The sequence below is a fragment of the Lampetra planeri genome, chromosome 15 (assembly GCF_965212315.1).
Source record: "Lampetra planeri chromosome 15, kcLamPlan1.2.h2, whole genome shotgun sequence".
Lineage (NCBI taxonomy): Eukaryota > Metazoa > Chordata > Hyperoartia > Petromyzontiformes > Petromyzontidae > Lampetra > Lampetra planeri.
The window spans coordinates 6,240,944-6,264,902 of record NC_136121.1 but is presented as its reverse complement, the minus strand read 5'-3'; the positions used below and the strand labels follow the sequence as shown (position 1 = coordinate 6,264,902).

The 23,959-nt window shown below is 44.3% G+C and overlaps 1 protein-coding gene across 3 annotated transcripts in view; it reads right to left on the bottom strand.

The window, feature by feature from the left end:
• ANAPC10 (anaphase promoting complex subunit 10) overlaps positions 1 to 23,698 on the bottom strand; it is a 42,003-nt gene extending 18,305 nt beyond the window's left edge. The window contains exons 1-5 of one of the 3 annotated variants that reach the window (XM_078600884.1): positions 23,544 to 23,698; positions 15,088 to 15,218; positions 14,347 to 14,437; positions 11,490 to 11,610; positions 9,129 to 10,070 (exon numbers count right to left, since the gene is read on the bottom strand). In XM_078600884.1, the coding sequence (XP_078457010.1) occupies positions 10,053 to 10,070; positions 11,490 to 11,610; positions 14,347 to 14,437; positions 15,088 to 15,218; positions 23,544 to 23,674 (492 nt within the window). In that variant the 5' untranslated portion in view covers positions 23,675 to 23,698 and the 3' untranslated portion in view covers positions 9,129 to 10,052. Of the gene's footprint in view, positions 1 to 9,128; positions 10,071 to 11,489; positions 11,611 to 14,346; positions 14,438 to 15,087; positions 15,219 to 23,115; positions 23,135 to 23,543 lie in introns of those variants that run through there. The other 2 variants (XM_078600882.1, XM_078600883.1) reach the window with 2 other exon arrangements.
• Between the last annotated feature and the right edge of the window lie 261 nt (positions 23,699 to 23,959).

Below are 23,959 nucleotides of genomic sequence, written 5' to 3'. Positions count from 1 at the left end.
GTTTTTATGAACCATTCATGAACGTGTAAATAAACGGCTAACATTTGACATTATTTAGTAATTTGCCAAGATATTATAGTGAGTACATAACTTGTAAATCGGTGCTGGAATCGTGGTAATGAATGATTCCATGCCAGACTAATTTATATCTTCCAACTAGTGTTAAGATTAACATGCAGACTTACACACGATGATACAAGTAAAGGATGCAAATTTTGAAACATTAGAAAATTTAAATATTCCACCAATATTTCTTGGTTCTTTCGGTGACGTCACGTAGAAGGGAAATAATAAAATAATAAAAATAAAACATATTAAAATACAATTCTCACAAGGTTTCGGCCACAACGCAAGCAGCCATCCTCAGGTGAAGAACAGGGCTTTCGGTAAAGTCACGTAGAAGGGAAATAATAAAATAATAAAAATAAAACATAATAAAATACTATTCTCACGACGTTTCGGCCACAACGCAAGCAGCCGTCCTCAGGTGAAGAACAGGGCATTCGGTAAAGTCACGTAGAAGGGAAATAATAAAATAATAAGAATAAAACATAATAAAATACTATTCTCACGACGTTTCGGCCACAACGCAAGCAGCCGTCCTCAGGTGAAGAACAGGGCTTTCGGTAAAGTCACGTAGAAGGGAAATAATAAAATAATAAAAATAAAACATAATAAAATACAATTCTCACGACGTTTCGGCCACAACGCAAGCAGCCGTCCTCAGGTGGAGAACAGGGCTGTCAGAAAGACAGACAAGCTTTCGTGCAGTCACGAAAGCTTTAAATCGAAAAATTCCACCAATTCTTGTTATATTCATTGATGAAATGATTGGCTGTCACTTGCATGTCTGGATGCTGCTGTAATTACATTCTTGAGCAAGAAGGCAGCATAAATGTGTTCAGGAGCTAAATTCCAATGTGGAGGTCTCCTAGCTGCGAAGAGAGGGCTTCGGGAGAGAGTTAGTGTAGTTTTGCTATTCCTCCATTGATGAACCACAGACGAAATCGGTTTTGCCAACTATGAAAATTAAGTGATAGATCACAACATGCATAACAATTATACCCTTTAATCAGGAAACCTCACTGAGTCTTAAAAGTTTTTTTCAGTCGGGTTCTGCATTGGGACGTTTGGTCAATTTCTGAAACGATATTTTGCCATTGGGGAAAAAACTGCAGTGCCCAAAGAATAAATAATTATCCTACCCTCATCAAAAGCAGCAGCAGGATTGTTATCATCGTCATCATCATTAATACCAAAAATATCATCATGAGCAGCAACAGCAGCAACAGCAGCAGCATCATCCGCAGCAGCATTGTCATCAACGTGGGGGGGGGGGGGGGGGGGGAGGACGGCAGCGCGTTCGCCACTTGTTGCAGAGGTTAGGGTTAGAATCCAGCGGCCGCCCTCATTACTACTGTGCTTATATAACCATGATGCTTCACTCAAGAGAAGGTCATCGTGCGCTGGCGTCAGAGGCCAAATGCACCAAATTATAAACATTCCCGCAAATTACTCGGTTGGGATTTATTCGTAGCAATTATCGCAACCCTACTGGCAGACTAATGCCTATTTATAGGGCAGATGCTGGGTAACCTTACGCCCACAGGGACAGCTGCCATAGGGGGGACCCTTTGAAACGTTTGAGATGAGAGCTCAAGTGCTCCAAGATGCGCTGGCACATAGGATGTTGCCATATCAAAGACAAATCAATATCAGCTTCAGAACCAGCATCGTGGTTATCAACCACAGTATTACCATCGTTGTCATCATAACCGTTCGATACATTTTGTTGAGATCCTTGAAAAATGATGGTAATCCATGAATGTCTGCATTGCTATAACCCTAGATTTTAAATTAATGTCACCTTCGTAATAGAGTTTGTAACCCGAGACGCACTACCATTCCTTAGCTACCACTCATTACTTGGCATCAATTGAGGGAAATATGTAGTAAAAAAAAACCATAAAAATGAATATGCGTCACACAGAAGCACTGAAAAGTTTCACTACTGTTTGAGATGTGTTTGTACGCTCATTAGCAGCTGCCAGCGGGCGCAGCACAGTATCTGGTTTATGTGAGTATTCTGGCAGCTTCAGTGACGATCCTGTCAAAACCAGTCAAAACCGCTCGGAATACGTCACCATTAAAAGAACTACAATTATGGGATCTCTGGGGTGAAATATGGAAGGCGGCCCAGGTTTTAAGTGAAGTAAATCATAATTTATCCGTTTATTTTTCAGTTCCTTTGATTCGCAGACGAATTATTTCTCCTTCAACTGTAAATTATACTCCAGAAATTTACTTAAGACATTATTTGACATTAGAGGTGAGCGATTCCCATAGGGACCATACTCAATTCATACCATTCCAACTTGGACGATTCCTGACGAAATTATAATTCTTCTCTGAGCTACCCGATGTTAAGATATGCCTACGAGGTGGAGCACATGTATGCGTACACACGCATCGTTACGAATAATGTACGAACATGTACACATACATAAGCATCCTTGCAGTTCTGGTAGTCCCATTGCCTTGCAGTCACGAAAGCTTCAAATCTAGAATTAAGTCCCATTGGTAGTTGTGGCAGCCACAGTAGTGGCCCCCACTAGTGTGATAGTTACTGGGGGGGGTCTTGGTGATGATCCCAGTGAATCCACCGATCCGAGTGCTAGTGGACCCAGTAAACCAACTGGTAGCTGCGATGCTTCTTGTTGTCAAAACACCGGTCTCAGGGAGCACGCGAGTCATCACTGAGCCCCTGTTGGGCCCGTTGTATTGCCTAAGCCACACAGGAAATAGAGCGTTACGAGACCAGTTTCATGCATCGCCGCTGCAACATACGTCCGATGCCGATGTAATAAGTGTCAGTGAGCGACACTGGCGATTCTGGCCGGCTGGTATTGAGGTTGAAACCAGCTGTGGCCAGTATTGACCAGAATCCCCACAGAAGTTGTATTGCATGGGTATTGGCCACACGTTACAATCGTGATTCCTCTGGGCCAGCCAGGACCTACTTCTTGCCGGAACACCACGCCCATCACTGTGCAGCCCGATCGCCCCCGCCAAGTCCGCTCTTCTGATCAACTTTAGGAATGGTATTCGAATCCAATAATGGAATTGCGCACGATTTCAGACTCGAAATAACAAGAAATGCCCAGATTTATTCAAAATATACAGGTATACTCGAACAAGAAATCTAATTCAAGGCATCTAACGATAGCTCAACAAGATAATGTCACGTAGAAAACAATCCATACGAGTCTCAGTTTTTCAGGGACTGAGTGTTGAGTTTTGTTATCGGTCTTTTGAATTCCATGGGGTTTCTTTTCCATCCTGCAGCCCTCAGTGTTATTCATTCCCAATAATTTTCGTAGGGCTGCAGATTTCTCAAGTCAAATAGTGAGGCAGCTGCAGATAGCTCTGCACCTTGTGACTTCAACACGGTCATTGAAAATGTGCACGAAGCTCAACCGGAAGCCGATGGAGACCCAGGAGTGTTTGGCAAGTCGGACGAGAAAAAAAAATATTCGAAAATATGCACCTTGGTGCTTAAAGATTGTCAGCACAAACCAGGCAAGCAGCCTCCTCGGGAAAATAAACAGCTTGCTTAGAAAAAATAATTGGCATTACTCAGAAATAATAAACATGAAAATATAATTTTTAAATGCTAGAAATGTTGCCCATTATCACGTGGTGATGATTAATATCTTGATCATGATAGCACTTTTAGCTAGGGCTTTCCAAATGTTTACAAACAGTAAAAATTATAAACATTACCAAACGGCAAGATCTACACAGCCCTACATGCCAAAGTATTCAATAGGATGCTTGAGATAGTAGAGATGGCATTCATCTATGCAGGAATTATACATTAAGCTTAACTAAACGTGTGGAAAAAAAGCCATTTTTATGTGTTTCAAATGTTCTTCGAGGCCAGCAATAATAAGCGGGGATAAAACTGAACAGGTACTGTGAACGGCTCGCAATTCCTTGCCTTTGCTTGCCATTGCAGTAGCTCTGAGCAACGGCAAAACTGAGCAGAACTCCACGGTGCGCGCTTATAGAGGATGCCCAACAACAACCCGGCAATCGCCAGCATGCCAGCTATATTATTATTTTGATTTAAAACGTTCGTGACTGCAGGGATTCATATTCTTGGTTCTTTCGGTAAAGTCACGTAGAAGGGAAATAATAAAATAATATTTTATTATTATTAGAAGGGAAATAATAAAATAATATTTTCTTTTTATTATTTTTCCCTTCTACGTGACTTTACCGAAAGAACCAAGAACACATTATTATTATTATCTAATGCCCAAGTGGTAGTGGCAGGAGGTGGTGGCGAGGCTACGCAATGGAAAATATGCAAACATTTGTGTGGTTAAAGAGAACTGCAATTAAATTGTGGCCAGCTAGGATCAACTCCTGACAGCGTATATATCTGCAACCAGATATTGCAGCAAATGCTCATGGGAAATCATCACCACCACTGCAGTCGGGTGAATTTTCACCAGTCCTGTTATGACGTTGGTGCTTTTAAACTCCTCTTATCCGCAACCCTAGTGCCTGTTCTTCCGATTAACCTGCAGACCCCAACTGAACTGTAAAAACTGCAAATATCCATGCTTTTTTTGTGAATCACAGGAGTTTTGGCAAGATTCGTCATGTTTTCTGTTTTACTCTCCCTGTGAAAGAAGCACCCAGGGGCGGTTCGCCACAGAGCGCTACATCTGCTAATTGTTCACAGATAAATATAATGTATGTATAACTTATTTCGCACCATACGAAACACATCTCAAACAGTAGCTAATTCGGAGGATAAGGAGAGTGCATGGCTAAAGGGGATCCCTTCGAATATGCGTTCTGTTGTACAAGTTGATCCACGTAAAAGTATTTTGGAAGCATCAACATTTATCCCATTGTCTTTAAATGTTCACGGAGAATAGGACATGCACGCCATACTCATCCTACTATCCGGGTGTATCCGTTGTGGAGAAGAGGAGTTCCATAGTGCGGTGTGAATGACGAGCTGATGAGATGCTCTGCTCCTCGAGGGCAGTGCGTTCCAATTAGAGGGGGTGAACATTCATGGGATTTGCGCTGAGCAGCACCAGCAGCATACATCAGGTGACACAGTGCAGTTGATAAGTGTGTGGCTTAGTGGGATTTAACAATTCACATCTGCGATTTCCGATGAATTGTCATACGACCCGCATTCAACTACAGTGGCATATTCAAGTGTGAATGTTAAATAGTTATTTTTACATGTACAATTCAGGGCATGTATCGTCAGACCAAGAATATATCTGAACAGTGTGATGCGACTCATCGTTGCATCCGCAGTGACTATTGTGAATGGCGTGTTCCTCTTTCAAAAGGTCTAATGCTGTCAAAGATGAGCTCCAGTCGCATGACTGTGGCGACTGTGCTCAGAGGGAAGCTCGCCATCCCAGAAATTCCACTCGTCCCTAAACAATGAGAACCTCGTGCACGGAGAATGAGTGTAACGAAATGTGATGGGACAAGGCCACCCACAACTTTGCTGACCAAGCATTCCCCACTCATGAGCACTCGCCGAGAGCAGCGCCGTGACTCATAACCACCCGAAGGGGAGCCGCAAGGAAAAGATCGCCCTCACCACCTTCAACATCCTCCATGGGACTTTCTCCCCCATCCCCTTTCTCCCCTCTCATCTCACTCTACTCCCCTTCACGCATTCCGGTGACAAACGCGGGTTTTTTTCGTCTGTCTAAGACCCCAGTCAAATTCACTCGGCGGATTGTCGCTCAGCCTCCCCTGCACTGGCCACACAGTCTGGAAGTCACCACCCTAGACTCGCTGATCCCTGCTCCAGTCCAGGCACAACACCTTCTTAGAATCCTTGCCTGTGACTGTCTGTCTCGTCTCAAAAAACAAGACGTATAATATTCTTAGGTTTTTTCGGTAAAGTCACGTAGGTAAAACATTAAAATTAATAAAAGTAAAATAAAATAAAAATCACGACGTTTCGGAGGCAACACAAGCTTCCGTCTTCAGGTGGAACCGTCACAGCCACGACGGAAGCTTGTGTTGCCTCCGAAACGTCGTGATTTTTAATTTATTTTACTTTTATTAATTTTAATGTTTTACCTACGTGACTTTACCGAAAAAAACTAAGAATATGAATCCTTGCAGTCACGAAAGCTTCAAATCAAGACGTATAATCCTTGAAATATTTATTTTCCTCCTGAAGCACGTGTCTCACTTTTGTATAACACATTGAGTGTCGTCGTCGTTGTTGTTGCAGCATCGAGATACTATACCAAACAAAATTGTACCGTGTAAAGGCCATCACACGGGTGCTGCCATTACTATCAACCAACACATGTGTGTTCCCCGTTTGCGTGAGGATAGACAACTTGCGCAGACCTAACGCGGAACTCTTTGTTTGCTGTGGGAGTGATCAGCTTTCTAGGTTCGCACACTGAAGATACACACACAAGGGTGCGTTGGGTCACAGTGATATGTCATCGAGAAGGACGACTATAATACATCATAAATAGAGGGCCTTATCAATACACTGTTGAATGAAGGCTTCCCCATGCCGTGCATGCCATCAGGGGTTGTTTAACCATACTTTATTACGCTGGTCAGCTGGGGTTTCTTCAAGCAGGATAGGGGGGTGTGCGGGGGGGCAAGACCCTTTCAGATATTGGGTTAGCCGTGGCCGGGCAGCAGCAGGTTTATAGTGCAGTGCGCAAACCACTGTGCCACCGCTCCAATTGCACATTTTATATGTATTTACAAGAGTGTTGTGTTTTAATATGAACATTATGGCGGTCCCCCTTGGTGCCATAGTACCCTGGCTCTCGCACAATGTCCGTGATGCAGTCATGTTTAGTCTGTTGATGGTCTGTGATGCGGCAATCGACTCATCTCGACGAGCTGTACACGATGCACTACGGTGCATACGCGAGCGTTCAGGGTTTCAGCGCAATCGTCCTCGCTGCGTTTAGACATCGTGGAGTAGCACCGATTTCAAATTTATTGGTACCCCAGTCGTGGATTTAAGTACACCCCTGGAAAAAATAGTGTCCCAGAAATAAAATATTTAATTGCCTCAGCCATTTTGTATTATTTGATACCCCAGGGTACCGCCATAAGGATCATATGAGCATTCTGGATTACAAAAGTTGTTTTATTGGAAGTGCATAATAGACATGCTGTGTTGTCTCAGGAACACTGCAACAAACACATTTTAAATGAACGAAGAGAAACAAAGAGGCAACGTTCTATTTAAGAGAGACAGCCTGGGCTTGAACGCAATCCAAAGTGATCACGATGCCGAGTGGCACTCCCATGACCACAGTTTTATCAGAAACGGCGAGGTATTTTGGAGAAGGAATTCTACCGGGAAAGTTTATATATTTTCCTTTCCCTTGGGAGAAATGTGACTCGCTGCGAATAGTTTGGCGCTCGCCATGAATATGCCAGGCAGGCGAAGGCCGCTTCTTATGGAGGGAATTTGAGGGCTCCGTCGTCTCGTTTGTTCGCGAGTGAGCGAGCAGCCCAAACCAAATTAACACCCCTACGGAGAAAAACCGAGCCCTTTAAGAAGTTCGCTCTCAGCAAAAATAAAAAAAATTCTGACTCCTCGCTCTCAGCTTGCAGATTTCAATAATGGAAATCAGTAGGAATGCGTCGCCTCTGAGAGATGCAGTATATGGGTAGATCGTCCATCAACAATTACGTACAATTGAATTTAATTTGTTATCATGAAAATAGAATGTGATTTATTTAAACACTAAAGTATCACTGAGGGTCAATCATTTTTCAGGAGAATATTTGCCATGGGGAGCAACAGCGTAGTGGTAAGCATGTTGCGCTATGAACCCAGCGACCTGAGTTCGCTTCCTGGTCATGACGAGTAGTGAGTGATATCTGGACCAGTTTAGGTTACCACCTTCACCAAACCAGCGTTTTTGAAGTATGGTGAAATAACCCCTATTACCGACATGGCGTGGGGTGACCTTAATCCAGGATTGCCATGTTTTTCCACGTCTATTGGCAAGTGTTTTGCATGTGGGAAGTAGTCGGAGAAAAACCATGCAACTACACCACCGCTTTTAATTATAATCCCTCTCTTCATCGCAACCACTGTCATCTTATGCACAATTTCATGATCGCTGTAAAGCAGCTTTAGAATAAGGCACGATATAAATCTATACATGATAAGGGAGGCTACAAATCTGCGCAGACACGTTCACAAACCCACTTGATGTGCTGCCATCTGAGCATTTTGCAGCCCAGTGGATTTGGGAGTTTTCCAATTCCATGTAATTCAACAACCATTGCCGCTCAAGTTGTGAATTACAGGCTAATGCATCCTGGAAGCAGCGTTAACAATATCTGGTTGGAAAAAAACCTCTCCACACACCAGGATCTGCTAGGGTGTTGCAGTGGTGAGATGTTAACTATCTCACCTGGTAAACTGGTCGTGGGTTCGATCCTGACCCTGACGCCTGTATATTTGGAGTTTGCCCATTCTCCCCGTGGTCACATGGATTTTTCTCAGGGTGCTCGGATTATTTCCTCCACATTTAGAAAAATGTGTTAAAGTATGGCTGCTATACATTTCCACGTGATAAGCCACTTCTTGTTGAGCTATTACTTGTGGTCAAGTCGCTTGTTAAAAAGAGCAATGTAGCTCCGTGGGCCTTAACCCGGTAAAATAAAAAATAGTTCGTAGTTTGAATTTTAGGTACACAGCTAATGAAATCTGGATAGAGTTGCGGTGGTAACCTCACTGGCTACTCACCTCAGAACTCTACGGACTCCCACCTACCCTGAAATAAAGGACTGCTGAAATAATTGATTGAATGCATGACGAAGTACAGACGTTTTGAAAATTAAAAATATTTTTTGACAAAAAATGCTAATAGCCGAGTGGAAATGGGGTTGCACTTAATCAGTCATGGAATGCAAATCAATTAAAGTATTCCACAGTGGCTGGCTTGGCGATGATGTCATGGGCTGGCCTCGCTAATTGAAGGTTTGCCGTCTGAAAGTTTGAAACCTGATCCTGGGCCAGGTAACCATTAGAGAGCATGGCATCATAAAGAAAACAGACTGAGACGTTCACTCCTTTGACATTATCATCACATTTACTCGCCTCTCCACTCAGCATCACTGATTAGCTCAATTACACTCCAACTTCCTCTCAACCTTTTTCAATGTTTCTTTTCCTTTATATGTATAATGTTCTTTAAGCTCTTGTTGCTATTGGAAACTTTTGTTTTAACTGTTCAATGGAAATAAAAGCAGCGTGGTCTTCACTCAAATTCTTATTTTCTTGACCCGTCTTTGGAGAATGACGCATTAAGGAGACATCCTACAAACTACAAAAAGAATGTACTTTCACAACAGTACGTCTTCATCACTTCAACACTCCAAACAATGAACTTTATTTAGAACCAATTCAGTAAAAACAAACGAAAGCTATTCATTCATTATTTTTCCCAGAAAGAAAAAAAAAAGTGAGCAAATTGTATAATTTCTTATTTTTTCCCCCGCACTGTGGAATATTACCCCCCAGAAGGGCTTGAACAAACACACACCTAGCTTCAGCTGTTAATGCTATGCAATGTGACGGCTGTCAGAATGTCCTCACCTGCCTCGCCAGACTGGAAAAGCAACGCATTAGAAACGGCTGGGCCCTCAGGGAGTCTAGCCTTCTGTCCCGTCTTCCTGTCGACTCTAAATCCCACGGGGGGGCCTCCATACAAGTCTAGCCTCCTGCGGAGACTGGTCCCCTGGCTTGCGGCCAATTTACTCCAACACCATCGCTTCACCTGTCTGAAAAACTCATGGGGGGCATTCTTGTAAACAAGCTTCACCGCGTTTAGCAGCGCCATCACGCACTGAATTAACGTGTTCAATAAATCCGGCAAGGTCTCTCTCTCAAAGAAAGGAAAAATGTAGCGCTCGACTTAATGGTGCCAGACCGCACAGAGACATCGAAATATGAATTCTAACCCAAATGTCGGTGAGCAAACTTCCAATCGTCATCATGGAAATGGAAGATTCTGAAACAGAGACACCGCATGAAATTGGACAGTTTTTTTAAGTCGGTCTGTCACACCACTGGTTTAGTCTGCCAAGCAAAATTAAGCACATTAAAGTGTCAAACTGGGCGGCATTGTTATTCCTAGAACTTCACACGTCTTGACCTTGTGCTTCACTTTTTAGCGCGTTTAACTAAAAATCCGCGCGATGAATGTGAATAACCTATGTCGTGAAGTCAATGCACTGTAGGAAAAAACCTCCCACCAGTCGATACCACGGCAAGATGCAAGTTCAACAAAAAGAGCTGCCTCCTCGCTCATACGTCTCGCCCAAATGTTAAAGGGAGGTGAATAGATGCAAGGAAACTGGAGTAGGCTTTCGCATGTGGGAAGGTAATTAATTGGTGCCTCCATAATGAGGGTTTACATCAACCTGCCAACTCCATTGAACTACAGCGTAATCCGTGCTTGAAAGAAACAACTATGAAACAACTATGGTGAATAGTGGTGGTAAGCATGGAGTAGACCATAAACATTTACACCCATTTTACAAGACCGCTTGCAAATAAATCTGTACCACAATGTATATACATATATAGCGCTGGCTAAAATAAGCTGAATATTTCACACCAACAATACGTTACAGTTACCTGCCTTTCTTATAATTTAGCATTCAACTTTGTAAGCACTGTGCGCTCACCACTAAAGTGCCATTGTCTATAAAAACAAATAAAGGCCCCTCTTGCAACTAAATCCAAAACACACCCTTGGCACACTCCCTATAATCGCCATACAATTTGCACGCTACTTTACTTTGATTCAACAAATTGTCAACATTAAGGTTCAAGATTGCTTCTCAAATGGATTCTCTAACGTCCATTGTAGCACATCTTGGACCCTTAGCCCACTGCATAACACACAACAATTTTGCAACCTGCAGCCGGATGAGGGCCTCCCCCACCTTGCCGTGCTTGTCAGTGCAGATTTATGAAGGCGGAGAGCAAAAACGTTGGAGCAGAGTATCGCAAGTGCCCTCTGCTGACCACGGAGCCCCGCAGTAGCCTACAACAACCTGTTATGCATGGCGGCCGCCTATCCAAATCCTATCCGCGATTAAGCTCGCCGAGTTTCCGCTGTCCGACAAGATCGGCAAAATCCTGAAAGACTTGTTCAGAGGCAGCGCAAAACATATCCGGATCAGAAATAAGCAACTCCTGCACGCACGATTCGACGCATGCATTCCGAGCCTGATAATGGGGATTTTAACAGCTGAAATAAAAAATCGGTTACATCTCTATTGTTCACAACTTCAGTGACAGTGGTTGGATGATTTAAGAGGTGTGTATCGGACACATTCCTATTATTCACAACTACAGTGACAGTGGCTGGGTGACTTAAAAGTTGGGCGAGTGAACCAAAAGCCGGTGTGTGGACTCCTACCTGCACATCCTGGAGGTCATGGAAGTTATTGCCGACGCGGATGGAGATGCGGCTGGGCGTGTAGCTCTCGTCAGCCTTGTAGTCAGCGTAGATGCACACCATCTTCACCGTCGTTTTCCTCCTGGAGGAGGCCAAACGAAACGCAACAAACAAAAAAACGTCGCCGCACAACCGCGCGCTTCACGGTGGCCCCCCGGCAAGGCGTGAAAATGACCTTGTGGAGAACGTTAAATACCCTCACGTCATCGTGAGAGCGAGCAAGAAGTCGACCCACAACCCGGTTGTCGTGATTTCCTCGTAACCAATTTCCTGCTGAAATTGCGCATGAAGCTAATATCCTGAGTGGTAGAGGCTTGACCCGTCTGGTGACTTCGAGCACCACTCCGCCCCCCCGAGTAAAAACAAGGTTGGGTTACAAAAAACATATATACCAGGGAATTAAACAGGGCTCATTATTCACATTTTTGGCCTGAAACTCTTAATGAAGTCAAACCTTTTCAATGTTGCATGTATGTTAATGTGCATTATTAACTTCCCAGTTTTATTTTGACTTCGATGTAACCCCAACCAAGTTAAGGAATGCAGACATCTTTCGATCCATTGTCTTCGGCAATTGGTAATCTAAAACCACAGGCATGCAGCCAAATATCCATGACTACACCCACAGCCGACTAAAATACCACTAAACCACCAATTCATACAGTTTCTTAGTTCTATAAATCCAACATGTAGAATACTTATAAGTTTGCAGAAGCTGGTGATTGAATATATTTTTCTATTTCAAAAAATTACAATTCGATTTTACCGCATTTGATGAATGATAAAAAAGCATATCACAAGGTGTGATATAACACGCAAACATCGTGTCATTACATATATAAATTCACTCATTCAAACTACAAATACTTTTCGCAAAGTAACCCCGGAGGAGACCCGAGTTCGAAGCCTTGCCACGGCCAACGTATGTATGTATGTTGAACTTCTTTCGTGCCATACGTAACCAACCACACTAATCGGAGGTGCGGGGGGAAGGACAACACACTCAACACAAAAAGCTATTCTTCATTAAATGAGTTTTAAATCTAGATATAATAGTGCATCGCTCAAATGGCTTCCGAATATCGGGAGGAGGAGCGCGTTCCAGACGGTAAAGAAGGGCGTTTGAAAGCGCGCCATGTGGTGACCACCGCGTTTATTCGTGGCCAGCCAAAAGACGCCGCTGCGACGATGACCGGAGTTCACGTGATGGGTTATGCTCCTTGAGGAGATTGGCAAGTGTTGTTATCTGATTTGACTCTAGCCCCCCCTTCAAAAACACCCATGATGGACACAGCGTTTTGCCAGAATATGTATTACCAAGATTGATAAGACACATTCATTCATTCATGTGGAGTTCACATTAGATGTTTTTTTAACTACAGGTTTTCCAGAGCGAGTACAATATGCTTTCCTTGGCTTAGCTTTTTATGTACATGCAAAAATTCTTTACGATATTCACATTTTTTGGCAAAAACACTTCAATTCTGATCAAATTTTTGACGTAATTATCCTCGATCCAACTCACGAATCATTACGCGAACATGCTGCCAATCAAACACGTTCAAATATTTCCATGGCTCCCGACGCATTTTGGAAATTTCACGACAATCTGTGTCCAAGACGTAATTTTGCCAAGGCCGCTAATACCGGTAACGTCCTATGGTAAAAAAAGTTGGACCAAAACAGTCCCCCATAGCACCCATACGGAAACCATTTATGAAATGTTATTGGCAGTTATTAGCATTTCTGCCAAAACTATGCCACTCCAGGCAAATCCACAAGACTGCCGAGCGTGAAAGTCACTGAAGAGCAGTTTAAACGCCCCTCGAAAAAGGGGCCCTCCACCTGCCGCAGCGAGTGCCACATGAAAGACATTCCTCTACTCTGATCTGTAAAATATTGATCACTTAGCAAGCCGCCATCGCTGTTAAAACGCCAAAGTAATGTGACTGTGCAATAGACTGTGCAAAACTTAGCTGTGGCACAGGGGACGCAGAGGCGCACCACACTGCATTCTGGTGACCAACACCAGATTTAAGGACACGTACTTATACGGCACTTCCGTCAGTTGGCTACTGGATGGAGACCTTTCGATGCTGTGCGGGTCAAGGGGGTGACTTGACCATACTTCCCCATCCTGGCCATGCTAGGGTGGTAAAAATGGTGTGCATAACTTTGTAAACATAGCGGTAGAGTACAATGGTTTTTGATGCACTGCCCATTGGCTACCACATTCTGATAAACTCCCCCCCCTCTCCTCCTCCTTAACTTGTATTTAAGAGCTTGCATCTAGGAATCCCTGCCTCACTTGATGCAGCAAATCTGGCTGTGACAGTCCCACCTGATGACGGAGACTTGTGTTGCCTCCGAAACGTCGTGATTTTATTATTTAATTTTTATTAATTTTTATTTCATTTTTTTTACCTACGTGACTTTACCGAAAGAACTAAGCGTATAAATCCTTGCAGTCACGAAAGCTTCAAATCTAGAACTGTCCTCTGCTGTTCAAAACGCTGCTCCGCAGTCTACAGCCTTTAACATCTGTGTGTAGTGTTCCGCCTTCCAACGATGTCGAGGCTTAACCTTGCGTAGCTTCCAAGCTTGGGCATATTCCGGGTGATTTGGTCATAGTTGTATTACTGGACATCTGTGAAAAAGAGCTTCATAGCTCATCTGTTTTCTGCAAGATAAATACATATTTGGATTCTGTGTTGAACAACGTGCATGAAAGATCTGGCCATGCATCTTGCCCCTTGACTACACCACCATGGGCAGCAGTGGAGGGCAAGGCGAACCTCGGCTGACTACAGGCTCTCACCTGAACTGGATGTTGACCAGGTGCGGCTGGGAGCCATCCGACTGCCAGTACGTCTCCAGGTTGTCATCCCGCAGTTGATCCACGCCAAATCCTGGTGGTCACAGTGGCATAGGTGAGCAGGTAATGTCACGTTAAGAACAAGGACTTGAGAGTCGTATACTACAATGAACAGAAAACGTGCACATAGGGCAAGTAAACGGTCTTGGGGTACCGACGGAATGAATTTGTGTCCAACCAAAAGGCTATTGCAAGACACAGAAACGAGACTCGCTACATGCACATTACAGGGATGCCTATGGCACTTTTTGCCTGTGGCTGTACCTCCCCTCATCTGCTTCCCATTCATTGCCCCTGCCCACCAGGTTCTCAGAGCTATATAATCTGCAGAGATCAAGGTAACTGAACAACCCAGTGTCACAACAAAAAAATATAACGTGGAAAATTAAACAAACATCAACGTTATCAAGTGTCTCCCATGCCCTGTATAGTAACAGCCCACGAATATTAACAGAATATTTTAAATACAAAGTCTGATTGTTAAAGTGGTTAAGTTGGCAGTGCATCATCCGCACAATATGCGAGTGGCCCAAGCGGAATTGGAGAGGGGAATGCGTATCTTTCAATCGGTCTTGTTTTTGTTAAATGCGGCGCTGCTCATCCTATAAGCAGCGGCAGTGGAATGAGGGAAGCGCAAAGGCTCACGGCATTGGTAATGACAAGAGCCATCTGTCGAAGACTCACCAGGCTTGCAGGAGGAGAGCGACCACACAGCCTGGGAGCCAATCTCCCGCACTCGCCCCGTCCTCTCCAACTTCTTGGGGTCTTCACCTGCTGGGGTTTTGCTGTTCATCGTGCCGCCGTTTGCTGAAATCCTGAAACCACAAACCACGCATCTCATTGCTTTGCATTCATTACACCGACAACATTCTGGGAGATCCCTACCCGGGCTGCAGATTCAACCAAGGATAAAATACAAGAATTCCCCCATCATTATTAGGATCCTAAATGATTTTTCTTCAGCCTACCTCTCACCTCACTCTACTCTCAAACTAATACACCAAGGCATACTGAAAAATAAAACCCCTTGTGAACTTCCGCGCAGTCAGTGGTGGCTCTTTATTCTCAGATACCCGTCACGTTTGCAACTCTCTCTCTGCTGCACATTTGCATGACCAACTCCTTCTCGATCTCAAGATCTTTCCCTTCTCCTTCGATGTTCACTCATTTTTCAATCACACCTCCACCTTCTTCCTACCTCAGGCCATCCCCAAGTGCGGGTATGTTCCTCTACCATGTATTGTACTTTCTTTTCATAACAATGACAAAGTTAATCTTCTTGGTTCTTTCGGTAAAGTCACGTAGAAGGAAAATAATAAAAGAATAAAAATAAAACATAATAAAATAATTCTCACGACGTTTCGGCCACAACGCAAGCAGCCGTCTTCAGGTGGAGAACAGGTCTGTCAAGTACTTGTTCTCCACCTGAAGACGGCTGCTTGCGTTGTGGCCGAAACGTCGTGAGAATTATTTTATTATGTTTTATTTTTATTATTTTATTATTTTCCTTCTACATGACTTTACCGAAAGAACCAAGAAGATGAATCCCTGCAGTCACGAAAGCTTTAAATCGAAATGACAAAGTTGCATTGAAAATAATCAATCTAAATACTGTACGTTTAGAGGAATATCCAAGATGATGAGAGTCAAATTCTCCTGCAAGGAAATGGGGCAAATGCGGCAAGGTTACAGAGTTCCGTGCAATCGAGGGGTAAACAAAGTTCGTCCGTGCACACTGCCAATTTGGAAGGAACAGAACGTTTCGTAGCGGCGGCGGCCTCTAAAACTCGAGGATGTTTCCCGGGAACACTTAAACACAAAGGCACCTGTGTAGAGAAATGTGACGCAAGTTTTCATGCCTCCCTTCCAAGTGTTGCAGTAACTCAGCAGCGAGGAAGAGATTGCCACAATTCGATACATTGACTTATTACTCATCGTGTCCTCACATTGTCAGTCACTATTTGTCAACAGGTGACGTGATGGGAAAGACCTCCCGGTTTCAACATTCCACGCCGCCAATGGTCGACCCATCTACCGAATCAGCACCGGGCACGGCCGGATGCGGCCACCTGATGCACAAATGGCAAGTCAAAGATATGGCGGACTGCGAGTGTGGCCACAAATCTCAAACCATCAACCACATTCATCTTCTTGGTTCTTTCGGTAAAGTCACGTAGAAGGGAAGTGATAAAATAATAAAAATAAAACATAATAAAATAAAATAATTCTCACCACGTTTCGGCTACAACGCAAGCAGCCGTCTTCAGGTGAAGAATGAGACACTGTCAAGCTTGGCAATGTCTCATGAGACACTGCCAAGCTTTGTCCTTGAAACTGCCAAGCTTGGCAGTGTCTCATTCTTCACCTGAAGACGGCTGCTTGCGTTGTAGCCGAAACGTCGTGAGAATTATTTTATTTTATTATGTTTTATTTTTATTATTTTATAACTTCCCTTCTACGTGACTTTACCGAAAGAACCAAGAAGATGAATCCCTGCAGTCACGAAAGCTTTAAATCGAAACATCAACCACATTGTAAACAGGCTGCTGTGTTCACCCATTTAAAGGAGGAATGGACGAGATCCACTCTGCTTCTGAACAGACAATTGAGTGGATAACAAATCTAAAATTACATATTGAATCTGCTGCTCTTAATCCATATGAAAGAAGAAGTTGGGAAAGACTCGAAGTGCATTGCTCGTGTGAATCTGGTTAAAGTAGCGCTTCAAAGAACATCGCAATACAGGATATGTAAGAACATTGTTAGCCATATTTTAAAATAAGAAATTGTTTCAATAATATTTTTGGGACCCTTTTTGCCAGTATCAAGAAAATATTTTACCCTTTCTGGAATAAATACAGGTGTTAAGATGTTCAAACATCAAATAGACATCTATTACAAAGCATCAAGGGTGCATTAATTACACATACTTGCGGTAAAACATACAAATATGCTTTGATAATGTATGCATTGTCCTTGAAACTGATAGGCCTACACCAGAGACAGTCTCTTGCATGGCTTTGTCTCACCGGTGCTATAGAGCATAGGCCACCAAAAGGCGAACAATACAAGGACAATGCAAACGCCAAAGTTGACAAGTTCTATTATTTCACGGAATACAGGGAGACCTTGCTTCGCACGACTCCACGGAACGCCGATCCGTTATACTGCTCTTCATTCTGCAGAAATGTTTTACAAAAAAAAAACGAAATTTGATTATAACGAATTGTGGTCACGAGAGATGTTTTGCTATCGGTGCGTTTAGCCAGGTGAGAACTCACGAGACCAGACTAGAGTCTCAGGCACCACATAAAAGATCCGCCAACACAGAAATGTTGACCAAGGACATCACACCATGACCCCGATTGGGGAGCGCAGCAGCTCCATCCTCTATTCCCACCGCTGCCTTGCATGTGTAGGGGTGTTACGGGAGGAAAACGGACGGTTACACAGGGGTGTCCACAATCACGTCCACAACGGTTACCACCCTGTGGGGCTGTGGGGGGATGCTGTGATCCCACACAGCCCCGCCCCTCGGTGGCAAGTTGGTATAAAAGGCGGAGAGAGCCAGAGAGTTCGAGGCAGACGTTGGGAACGGGTCAAGATGAAGAACCAGTGAAGATCGAAGGCCAGCTAGCTAGTCCCTGGAACTCCTCTGGTCGCTGCCCTTCTAAGGGGCCGGCCAGAGCAAGCCAGCGGTGCGACTCCAGAGCCACGCAGGTCGACGTCCTTCTAAGGGCCGACTTCGTGTGGCTGGTAGTCGGGATCTGTGCCTAGCCAGGGCCAAGATCAGGTCGTCTCCTTGAGAGGACGGGTGTGAGAATAAGTGGGAGCTAGCCTGGGATTACTTACCCTTAATAAACGGGTGAAGGGGCCGCTACCTCTTCAGTTATACGCTGTACCTACATAAGTGTTAATACACGGGTGTTGCCTCACGCTCGACCGTCCCTGTCGTCACTACATATGCATGGACTTCTTACGCACCATACGTGGCCCACCATGCTAATCGGAGGTGTACAGGAGAATGCACTCGTGAGTGCAGTACATAATACTTATGGTATTAAAAAACATTTATTATTTAAATTAATGAAATCATGTTTACCATCTGTATTATTAATAGCGCCATGACCGATACCCCAATGAAACCCTCATATATTGCTCATACGAAAGAAATAACGCTCTCAGGAACGCATCCCCATACATACAATGGCATAATGCCCCCTTTTAGTGCCAATTCGATCGCACTCCCTTCTCCAGGAACGCACCTTGAGCACTAAGCGAGGTCTGCCTGTACTGTATATTTAATAATAATTGTAATATGTATTTAACATTAGACATTTCAGTGTATGCGGATACTGGATATCAATTTTATTGTGAGATTAATAAAAAAAAACACATTTAACGAATCATTTGGCATGCTTAAATTAACAAGGATAATTCACATTATTTTTTTAGGTACACACGTGTATTTGAAATAACACGCCTGGTGCATATACGTAACTTGAAGTGCCAACATTTTTTAAAGTTTCCCAAACAATAAACGACGACACGACCAGAGTATAAATTTGGTTTAGGGTTCTTTTCCACAATCCTCTCTACTCCCTCAGGTACAATAACAGCAAAAAGATTTTAAGAGCTAACCTTGGGCCCTCCAGGCCAAACCTTGCCGAGAAGTAATTCACCTTCCAACACTAACAAATAAAAGAAAACGAGACCTCAAGCCTGTATTCCCATCATAAGCAGTCTTGTTTACTCCAAGCGTTACCATCCCCGTAGGTAGCTGCAAATCGCATCAACCCGGTGAATCTGCTGCATAGCTCAGTCGTCCCCAAATGTATCCATCCCGTAAGTGAAAGCAGAAATATTTTTTTTTTCTTCACCGCATCAACGGGGTCAAAAGGGAGCACTGGAATAGAAATTGTGAGGTGGGAGGGGGTGGTGTTATGGAAGTCACAATTTAATGTCATTATTCCTCATTGTCTCTCTTTTTTTCATACCGTGGGTGTGTCGCGTATTGGAATTGTAGTCTTGGCTACCATCAGCTTAATCCGTGCCTATCAGTAAAGCAAACACATTCCTGCGGAGGGAGCTGGTAGGAACGTTGGGTTGCTCGGTCAATGGCCAGGGTCAACGGCGGCGTGGTGTATTCCGCAACTATGCCCGACTGTGAGGGCGGGCACAAGCCGGCGTGAGTAGGTTAAACATTGAGTTTTATAAGGGCACCACGGGGTGACCAGCCCCTCCCCTCCCACCCAGCCCCACCCTCCCCACCCAGCCCCTCCCCACCCTCCCCACCCAGCCCGACCCCTCCTATTTTTGGATGCACGACGGACGGACACAATAATCCCCTGTGGGCTGGTGGAACCAGGTGGTTCCTACCAGTAAAACATCCTGTGCTTGCTGCTATGTAACATGACAGCCCTCAAAGGCTGCGAACAGGACCATCAGATTTTCCCCATCTTCTTGCCTTTGTGGTGATACACCTCGGCATGGCAGCGTTAGGACCGTGTTGGCAATAGCTTGGCCACGTGAATTACTCACAAGATAACATACCCTTTGGTATTAAACTACATAAGCAATTAAAGGGATAACAAAAATAGCTTATGTTTGTGTTAAGACTGTATCAGTGTAAACACTGTGCCAGTGTGTACAAAGCACATATACAATCAAGTGGCCAATTAAACTGAACACGTGATACACGATTTCGTAATTAGTTGTATTTCACTTGATTAAGAATGCTGGGGTTGTCAGGGTATACAGATGTGCAACAATAGAAAATGTAAACAATGACATGGGCTTGTTTCTTCATCCTCAAATCAAAAGCTCAGCTGCAAAAAAATTCCCAGAAAGAAAATCAATTCAAGAATTGTATTCAATTTCCAGAAATATGCCAGATTGATTTGGCCATTGGGCTAACTCACCATTAAGACACCAGGGATATAATACCGTATACATCTAATTGTTAACATTACTGTACATTGAAGTGCTGACATTGAAAAAGCCAGTAAAACCCCAAACGTAACAAGCCCATCATAATGAAAGGCAAAGTGGAGGAGCGTGAAGGATTTGTTTTAATGCGAGGTTGTGTGTGGAATTTGACGCACGCAAAAATGCCACTGCCTACTTTAAACGTTAAGAGCTCTCTGCACACGCGAGAAAAACCCGCACAGCCACTGAGCGGACGATGCAATGCGAAAAAACAACGTGCTTATTAACAGACTGCGTGAAGGTGCACATTGACCGCTGTGAGAAACTGACCCCACAAACTGACTGCAACTGAAGGTCTGCTGGCTTTCACCATTAAATAGGGAACATATTTAGCTAGACATCTTCACACGCAATTCAAGCGATGAGTTGGTGAGGTTCTGCAAAGGACCGATGGGCCCCCCCACCCCAACTATGGCATGAGATCGGTTTATTTGCCGGTTTAGCACTTGACTTTTCAACGCTGCGTAGCTGTGCTTGAGCAGGCAACCTTTGGGAATGAACACGCTCTTTCGGAGTGGGCAGGTAGGAACTTGGTTGGACAGCGCATTCGTGCGCGACAGATAGACAAATAATCCCTGGTGGGCAATGTGGGAAAAAAAGGTGTCAGTTTTGTTGCTAGATAGAAGGGTAAAAAAAAATAATTATCAATGTGGAACCTGTTGTTCCTACCTGTGTAAGTGTAGTGTATCGTGTCGTGTATAGTGTAGTGAGTAGGTTAAACGTTGAGTTTTATAAGGGCACCACGGGGTGACCAGCCCCTCCCCACCCAGCCCCACCCCACCCAGCCCCTCCCCACCCAGCCCCACCCCTCTCCATATTCACGACAGACAAATAATCCCTGGTGGGCAGTGTGGAACCTGTTGTTCATACCTGTAAAAGCAAAACTGCTGCAATTGCCAGGGACACTCACGATAACGTAAAATACGCACCGGTAAAACACAACATGTCACCAGACTGTAGCACAACACACAGTACAACACTACACACACAATACAAAAAGTACACTACATAATACAGTTCACAAAAACCATACACTACAACAAAATAGACAGTTACATACAAAATAGGCAGTGTATTATGCGGTATAATACAGAATATTATCCAGCATAATACTTCTAGTACACTCATCACGCTACATGTATATTGTATTCCCAGTTCACTATACAATCATACGCAGTACACACACAATTATAGAGTTCACTTTATTACACAACCCACATGGTTTACCCCGTATTCTTGTACAGGGAAATATGAGTTTTTTCGTCCATATGGCCAATGCCATTTCAATGCGGGCCACAACAATTTTTTGTGTTTATCTCCCTGTGATGGGACTTTGTAGCTTTAACGTTGAGATGTATAAGGGCACGGGGTGACCAATATGATCTGAATTTGTCTGTAACAAGATAGGCACTGATAAGGGGTTGACAGGTTTGCACTTGACACTACACACTGCCATACACTCCTATACCCTACACTTTACTGTACCCTACACCTGAGATGTGGACTCGAGTCATGTGACTTGGACTCGAGTCAGACTCGAGTCATGAATTTGATGACTTGTGACTCGACTTGGACTTGCATAACAATGACTTTGTCCCACCTCTGAGATGTGGACTCGAGTCATGTGACTTGGACTCGAGTCAGACTCGAGTCATGAATTTGAGGACTTGCGACTCGACTTGGACTTGCATAACAATGACTTTGTCCCACCTCTGCCCTACACTATACACTACACTATCATATCCGTCAACCCATACGATTTACCCCGTATTCTTGTACAGGGACATTGAGTTTTCAGGTCCATACAGCGTACAACCGTTTCAATACTGTCAACATCATGTCCATTTGTTTGTGTTTCTCTCCTTGTGATGGTACTTTGTAGGAAGAACGCTGAGATTAACATGGCACGGAATGACCAATAACATCTGAATTGGCCCACAATCAAAGGTAGTCCGCTGACAAGGGCTTGGACAGGTAATGCTACTTGCAGCACTTCACGTAAGACAATCCACTCACTGCATTAAACAAAGGAGACAAATGCACCGTCCTCACAGCAGACAACGCTTCAGGGCCACAGAAGAATGCTCTTAGGTTTTTTCGGTAAAGTCCCGTAGTTAAAAATAAATAATAAGCATAATATAAATAATAATATTAATTATTTTATTTCTATTATTATTTCGATTATTTTTTTCTTTTATTTGTAACTACGTGACTTTACCGAAAAAAATAAATAATGCAAATAATATCAATATTATTTTATTAATTATATAAAAAAAATTATTTCTATTATTATTTCGATTTATTTTTTACGTGACTTTACCGAAAAAAACCTAAGAGTATGAATCCTTGCGGTCACCAAAGCTTCAAATCCACAGAAGAATGCCACAGCACTTGGGGGCAAGGATGCCCCCAAGTCGATGTGTTTGGCAGTGCCTCACCACGTGAACTTGCTACACCACAGTGACCGCAACCACTGCCACACAGGGCAGCACTGACAGTCGTTCTAGAAGTATCGTACCGTGACCCAGGCAGTCGTCGTGTTACACAGCACACACAGCACACCTAGCACGGCTCACACAGTGCATTGTGTTCAAGTACAGAGCACACGGAGCGGACTGGAGCCCCCCCCCCCCATGCATTGCGGTGAGGCCTAGCGACTCTAGACTTTAACAGGCTGTAGGGGCAAGTGCTGTTAACCCTATGAAGGCGATGTTTACTACACACCGTACACGGTACTCGATTGAGAGGATGAGGAGGCGTTAGGGGAGGCGCGTAGGGAGTTCGGATAATCGTCACCGGGTGTTGGTGGTGGGCCGTGTGCGGGAATCGAACTCGGGTCGCCGGGTTCGTAGCGTAGCGCTAACGACTACGACACCACCGCTCCCCCTCGCAGCAGCAGCAGCAAACACCACACGCGGCGCAGGGAAGCAGCACAATGACCCGCAGAACACAAGGCGCACAACAAACACAACGCGCACACCACCACCAACCACTAACACCACCAACCACCACCCACAACCACCTACCAACCACTAACACCACCCACAACCACCTACCAACCACCAACACCACCCACCACCACAACCACCACCACCAACAACCACCAACACCAACCACCAACAACCACCACCACAACTCAATCGCGAACTCACACGCTGAGGCGAGCGCCTGGACGCGGCCTCTCCGGGAGCCACACAAATTTGAGCGGCGGCGTCAAAGTATCGCGAGACTTCGCGAACCAAAGACCGGCTCGCGGGAATTCAAGCTGACGCGAGACTTGCATTCAAATCGGTGGACGGGGTTCGCGCGCGCGCCCCCCCGCCCCGCCCCGCCCCTAATTGCCTACCTACCACATTAACATAATGTCTCATTAATTAACAAACAAAGCATGTATTAATTTTGTCGCGGATTAATTGTATCCTATTGCAGAGCGACTCCGCTCTCTGCCCCACAAAGTGGTTCCGGTTTGCGAGCTCCCACGACGTAAAACCGAACGTTGCAACGTTATAAAGGGAATATATTTCCTATTTTGATTTTAAGCTTTCGTGACTGCAGGGATTCATATTCT